Here is a 7,587-nt window from a genome sequence, read left to right as displayed (position 1 = left end):
GGGAAGATGAAGAAGATGCTTAGCACACTCCAAAAGAGACGCTGGGGAAGAGTAGAGGGTGAAGGGCCTTTCCTCTAGAAGTAACTGAAAGAGGGACAAAAATGAGAGATTTGCTCCTGCTTGAATATCTAAGAAAATCGGAAAGAAGTGCCCATTGGGTACTGTGGTCCCAAGATTATGAACAACGCCGGGAGGTGATCCCAAAGCAAGACCCTGCTGTTCCACCCCTTCTCTTCCTTCCTGTGTTTTGGACCCACTGTTGTATAATAAACGTGCTTGAGATTTCTACACCTTTCCCAGGACTTGCAGGCTTGCTTTTGTCCTGACACTGTGGTATCATTACAAGAGCTAAGGCCTTACCTTCCAAGCTTAAATTCCATTCTGTGGGACAGAGGAATAATTAAAATCTCATGTGAAATATTTTGTAGTAGACACATTAATGAGTTGTGGGAAACAGATAAGGCTGTGGATCATATCCCCCTGAGTACATCAGAGAGGTTTGCATAGAATAAATGACATCTGAGCTGGACCTAGAATGGTGTCGGGAATATCAGCAGGCAGAGCAGAGGGAAAGACTATTTCAGTTGAAGGGATGCCTGGATACCTAACATTTGAAATTGCCTATCTGGGGATTATTGAATAGTTAGTAATACTTGTAGATGGTGTGTGATATTTCTTGTTGGCAATGGTAAGCTCTTGAAATACTTTGAAAGCAGGGACATGACAAGGTTAAGATTAGTTTTAGGAATCCAGGTGAGGAGAAATAACTCTGTTGTTGAATCTTGGGTTAGAGGTAGATGGAATAGTGTAGTGTGTTTCTCATGCCCCTGAGGATAAGTGTGTGTGTGTGTGTGTGTGTGTGTAGAAAGGTGTTACGGGCAAACCTCAGCCAAGCAATTCCAACATGGGTATATAGCAAAGATATTTTTCCATATAGCATGCACATAGAAATATGTTGTAAGGAAATGAAGCAAACCAGGTTTTGGTGTAAACAGGAGAAGCCATAGTTTAATAGGTCTTTTATTAGTATATATATATATATTTATGTATTCATTCACTCTGCATTTATTTAAACTTCCTGCATGCTAGATCAGAAATACAATTAAATGAGTATTTAATTTATGTGTCATTTTTAGGAAAAAGAGTTTGTGTTGGAGAAGGCCTGGCCCGCATGGAGGTGTTTTTATTCCTGGTCAGCATTTTACAGCATTTTACTTTGAAATCTCTGGTTGATCCAAAAGACATTGACACTACCCCAGCCCTCAAAGGGATAGGCTCTATACCACCGTTCTATGAGGTCCGTTTCATTCCAGTCTGAACAAAGGCCAGCTAGATGCATGCTATCCTGTGTTAGCCATTACTCTGCTCTCCCTTAACATCAGGAAAGACATTCCTGAGCCCTGCCTCTTCTAATTTTCTTTAAGATTCGGTTCAAATTTCCCTGCATGAAATACAGCTCATTGTGTCATTGTCAGTAAAATTGTGTCTTACAATTTTGAGGTCTTAATCTACATCTCATCTACGGTGTATACTGAATGAAAGATATCTTATAAATGTCATATTTTGTTTTATGAAAGTTAAAATTGCAAATTATCTCATGCATTAAAATATTTAATAATATATAAAATGTACTCATCTCTTATTCCTATTTAGCTCTCCAGGGGAATGCTCCCTTGACACTTCAGCATGTATAATTGCTGTTTCTTCCCATTGTTTATTAAAATGTAACTATGTGTGTGATGTGTATGTTTGTATACGTACGTATATGTATGTACATGAAGAGAGAAAGCAGAGGAAGATCATTTCAGCCACAGGGAATATCATAAGATAAAACTTCAATTTGCTGGTCTTTTCAAGGATGTCCTTTCTCTCTTCCCCTAGTGGTTAAGACACACACGCGCGCGCATGCACACACACACACACACACACACACACACACAGATACATATTAAGGCAAAGAAAAACACACATGGAGAAATATTTGTGTGTGTTTTTCTGTGTAGGTGGGCATTTGTAATTCTTACTTATATTTTAGCTACGATTTGTTGGTGACATTATATAATAACATATGATAGATATTTTCCCAAGCAGTGTAAAAAAATGTATCTCATAACACCCTATCGCACGGCTATAATAATTTTTTAAAAATCTCCCTATTCAAGGATTATTTAGATTATTTTTGAACTTTTGTTAACAAAAAGGATGCTATGGCATGCATATATCTTTTATTATCATTTGTGTCCTATTTCTTCAGGATAGTTTCATAAAAGTGAAGTATCTGCACATATATATACACTTTTATTTTTCATAGATACTAAAAAATAATGCACTAAAAATTAAGCAGCTATTTATTTTTCTGTCACAATTGTAATAGAGTATGTGACCAAACCTTTTTATGTAATGAAGATTGAATTCTTTGGTAGATTTAGTCATCTTTAGTTACCTTTCATCGATTTTTCAAGTAGAAAATCCTATCATCTGCAAATAATATCTCATTGCGATGACCAGAAATTTCCTGATATAACATCTATATTTATGTTTGTGGCTCTCTATTTCTCTGTCTCACTCATCGCTGACATACACACCCATATGTACATGTATATTTGTCAGCATGGCAAAATGATAAGTGTTGGGAGAATTTATGGGTATAAGATACCAGAGGATTTGTGAAATTCATATTGGAATCCTGTTATTGATGGGATTTTACCTTTGAGTTGATTGCTTATTTGGAATCAGGAGCTGAGAGTCTGAAAGGCTGACTATAAGGTGTCATGTAGGAGTTTTAGAACTCTGAAAGAGTTTCAGAAGATTCTGAGGGCTATCAGAAAAAAAAAAAAGGAGTCCAATTAGATAAAATTCAACATCCATTCATGATAAAAATTTTTACCAAAGTGAGGATAGAGGGAACTTATCTCAACACAATAAAAGCTATTTATGACAAACCCACAGCCAACATAAAAGTTGAAAGCCTTCCTGCTAAACTCTGGAACAAAAGAAGGATGTCTACGCTCACCACTTGTATGCAACATATTATTGGAAGTCCTAGTCATAGCAATCAGAAAAGAAAAAGAAATAAAAGAGATCCATACTGGAAGAGAAGAGGTAAAATTGTCACTATATGCAGATAAGATGATAGTATATATAGAAAACTTGAAGGACTCCACATAAAAACTACTGGAGCTGATGACGAAATTCAGCAGGTCAGCAGGATACAAGATTAAGGTACAGAAATCTATTGCATTTCTTTACTCTAACAATGAAACATGAGAAAAAGAAAGTTAAGAAAATTCCTTTTAGAATTGCATCAAAAAAATAAAATACTTAGACATAAACCTGAGCAAGTAGGTGAAAGACTTATAGCTAATAAGTATAAAACACAGATCAAGGAAATTAAAGATGATTTAAAGAAATGGAAAGATGTTCTATGCTATTGGATTGGAAGAATTAATAGTGTTTAAATGGCCATATTGCTCAAAACAATCTACAGATGTAATTCAATCCCTATCAAATTATCCAGGATATGTTTTACAGAAGTAGAATAAATATTCCTAAAATTTACATGAAATCACACAAGACCCAAAATTGCCAAAGTAATACTGAAGAAAATAAAGGAAGCTGGAGGCATAACCCTCCCAGAATTCAGACAATACTACAAAGATACTGTAATCCAAAGTCTATGATGCCTGGTACGAAAACAGACATGTGGGTCAATGGAACAGATTAGAGAGCCCAGAATTAAACCCACACACCTATGGTTAATTAATCTTCGACAAAGGAGACAAGAATATACAATGGAGAAAAGACACTCTCTTTGGCAAGCGGTGTTGTGGAAGCTGGACAGCCGCGTGTAAATCAGTGGAGTTAGAATACTCCCTCACACTATAGACAAAAATAAACTCAAATTGGCTAGAAGACTTATAAGACAGGACACCATAAATCTCCCAGAGGAGAACATTGGCAAAAGATTCCCTTACATAGATCATAGCAATGTTTTCCTAGGTCAGTCTCCCAAGGCAATAGAAATAAAAGCCAAAATAAACAAATGGGACCCAATTCAACTTAACAAGCTTTTGCATAGCAAAGGAAACCATAAACAAAACAAAAAGACAACCTACAAAATGGGAGAAAATATTTGCAAACGATGCGACTGACAAAGGCTTAATTTCCAAAATATACAAACAGCTCATAAAACTCAATAAAAAATAAACAACCCAACTGAAAATGGGCAGAAGCCCTAAGCAGATATTTCTCCAGTGAAGTCATACAAAGGCCAACAGGCACATGAAAAGATGCTCAATATTGCTAATTATGCAAGAAATGCAAATCAAAAGTACAATGAGGTATTGCCTCACACCAGTCAGAATGGCCATCATTAAAAAGTCCACAAATGATAAATGCTAGAGAGGGTATGGAGAATAGGGAACCCTCCTACACTGCTGTTGGGGATGTAATTTGGTGCAGCCTTTATGGAAATGAAGATGCATATTCCTTAAAAAACTAAAAATGGGCTTACCATAATATCCAGCAATTCTACTCTTGGGCGTATATTCAGAGGAAACTCTAATTTGAAAAGATACATGCACCTGAAATGTCCACAGCAGCACTATTTACAACAGCCAAGACATGGAAGCCATCTAAATGTCCATCAACAGATGACTGGATAAAGAAAACATGGTATATATACACAATGGAATATATTCAGCAGTAACAAATGAAATCCTGCCACTTGTGACAATATGAATGGACCTTGAGGGTATTATGCTGAGTGAAATAAGTCACACACACAAAAAACAAATAGTGTATGATTTCACTCATATGTGGAATATAAAAACAAAATAAAGAAGTAAAGAAGTGAACCCAAACAAAAACAAACACATAGATAAAGGGAACAGAATAGTGGTTACCAGAGGAGAAGGGGCAGGGGAGAGGGTGAAATGGGTAATGGGGATCAACTGTATGGTGATACATGAAAACTAAATTCTTGGTGGTAAGCATCATGCAGTGTATACAAAAGTAGAAATACAACGTTGTACACATAAACATATTTGCATAATGTCAAATCAATGTTACTTCAATAAAACTAATTTTAAAATTTTTTAAATAAAAATTAATTTAAAAAATTTAAAAGATAGTGACTGTTTTCCACATCACTCTAAGCCCTCTATCTTAATACACTTTTGACATAACAAAGTACTATAGAAATTCTTGCCCAATGATGAAAGGTAATGAATGAACTATCCTTGTCACCATTATTACAGCCTTTTCCTTTCTTTAGTTTTATTTGTAGTGCCAGATATTACAGGAAGATAAGTATGGGGAAGTACCCATTGGGTGACTATTTCCAAATAAATTTTGAGTAACATCAGCAAGATGGCACGTTGGTGGTTCCCAACTTCAGGCCACCTCACAGAAAGACCAACTAGCATCTATCTATAAGCAAAATGCCTCTGTGAAAAGTCACAGAACCCCGAAATGGAGCTGAAGCAACCTCCTGAACCACAAAAACTGAGAAAACCACATTAGAAAGGTAAGAGAAGTGGTTTCTCTTTGACTAGATTGCTCCTCCCTTAGACCAGCACAATGCTGCCTCCCCCTGGGCCTCCAGTTTCTCCAGTGGGAAAAAGAGAGCCCAAGGTGGACATCCAGCACACGCTTTGAGAGTGCCACTTTGGTCTAGCCTCACAGGAGCACTGGAGGAGTCAGTGGGGCCAGAGAAACAGGCATCAGCTAGAGACAGAGGCAGAGTAGGACTCACAGGGCACAGCATGCATGGATCTTGCCGGACCAGTTTCTGCAGCCTGAGCAAAGATCCCAGACAGCAGCTCTGCCCATCTGCAGAGCTGAGCCAATGGCCCAGTCTGGGCAGGAAGGTCAGACAGCACTTCTGTCTTGTTTGGGTTCCCAGCCAAAGGGCCCTCCACCTTAGAGCCCATTCGGCAGCCCCTATCTAACAGGGAAGAGAGGCAGCAGCCCCTTCTCAAGTGTGCCATGGAACATGTAATCACTGTGGAGGAAAATAAATAAGAGTGAATAAACCCTAGAAGAGGAAAGTGATTAGCACCCACTACTTTCCAGCCAGATTGTCGTGGTTCAGCTCCTGGCTCTCCCACTGAAAAGTTGTGTGATCTTCAACAAGCTATGTAACAGAGCATTCCCTTGGTTATTTGGTGAGAAAATGGGTATAATAGCATGGTAGGCGGAATACAGCCCTTACACTCTGCCCCCAACAGAGGCCTACATCCCAATATTAGGGACTTGTGAACCCGAAAGTATGTTAATTTACCCAGTAAAAAGGAAATTGCAGCTGTGATTGAGGATCATGCCATGGGTAGATTATATTCAGTTACCCACACCTGGGCCCAATGTAGTAACAGTGCTTGTCAGGGGGCAATGGATGTGACTCCTCGGGAGGGGATTCTGGGGACGGGAGGGGCGCGTGAGAAAGGGTGGGGCGCGTGAGGAGGGGAGGGGCGCGAGAGGAGGGGAGGGATGCGAGAGGAGGGGAGGGGCGCGAGAGGAGGGGAGGGGCGCTAGAGGAGGGGAGGGGCGCGAGAGGAGGGGAGGGATGCTAGAGGAGGGGAGGGGCGCGTGAGGAAGGGAGGGGCGCGTGAGGAGGCGAGGGGCGGAGCGGCGGTGGTTGGTCCGTGCAGCCTCACGGGGCGGGGCCGGCGTTACTGAGCAAGCGCTTTCCCGGGCTTCACCGCGGCGGCTGTTGCTCTAGGGTCAGCTGGTGCCGTACGTTCTTCCCGGCGCTAACGACTTGGACCTCACTCTGGCTGGGAGCGACGGTGGGAACTGCCGAGGAGGCGGGTTCTTCCCTTCTCCCTCGCGGTCCTCGGTTCACCGGCACACCCGCCTCCTCAGCTCCCCGCCCTCAGCTCTACACGCCTTCCCCGCTGCCATCTCTCCGCAGGCCGAGCCACACTGCCCGCCTCGCGGTGCAGGCTTGGAATCCTGGCTCGGAGCCCCAGGGACCGGGTCCGCTCTCTCCCCCTCCTCAGGGCCGGACCGCCGGCGCCGCTGCTTACTCCCGGCGGTTCCCGGCCCAGCCGCCACCGCCACCGCCGCCGCCTTCCGTTAACGGGGCAAGGGCCCCGCCTCCCACCACCAGGGGAGCTGTGAGCGCAGCATAGTGCCCAGCCTGCCCCCTCGAGGTCCCTGCGGCTTCAAGGGTCCAGTAGGACTATGAACCTCTGTTCCAAACGCTTTGGTGATTTTCAGAAGAAACAAGCGGACGATGATTCCGCTTCAAGTACGCGTAACAGCCAATCAGATTTGTTTTCCGAAGAGACCACCTGCGACAAGAATACCTGGATAACCACGCCAACTCAGTCCCAGCCAGCAGCCGCTTCCGACAGAACTGACTGTAACTTCAGTGAGTAAAGAGGACTGTGGGCCATGCACAGATGCAGCTCGTGTCTCGTTAATCCCACCAACCAAAAGATCCTGAGGTACAGAGTCACAGTCTGAGAAGGAGGCTTCGCCAGTGAACCGGCCCCGACTACTGAATACTGAACGATGCGAGGAAACCAGCCGATCCACACACAACAGCCGACGGGGTGCGGCAGGAATTGGGACGGTGCCGCT

General features: G+C 42.2%; 1 protein-coding gene across 6 annotated transcripts in view; it reads left to right on the top strand.

The window, feature by feature from the left end:
* The window catches only part of LOC140699370 (cytochrome P450 2C21-like), a 95,549-nt gene extending 93,699 nt beyond the window's left edge, over window positions 1-1,850 (top strand). For 5 of the 6 annotated variants that reach the window (XM_072971655.1, XM_072971656.1, XM_072971657.1 and 2 more), the window contains one exon: window positions 1,137-1,849. In XM_072971655.1, the coding sequence (XP_072827756.1) occupies window positions 1,137-1,318 (182 nt within the window). In that variant the 3' untranslated portion in view covers window positions 1,319-1,849. Of the gene's footprint in view, window positions 1-1,136 lie in introns of all 6 variants that reach the window. The other variant, XM_072971659.1, reaches the window with a different exon arrangement.
* The last annotated feature ends 5,737 nt before the right edge of the window (window positions 1,851-7,587 follow it).

This window comes from Vicugna pacos, chromosome 11, assembly GCF_048564905.1.
Source record: "Vicugna pacos chromosome 11, VicPac4, whole genome shotgun sequence".
Taxonomy (NCBI): domain Eukaryota; kingdom Metazoa; phylum Chordata; class Mammalia; order Artiodactyla; family Camelidae; genus Vicugna; species Vicugna pacos.
Note: the sequence above shows the minus strand (reverse complement) of the source record. Positions and strands in the feature narration are given on the sequence as shown.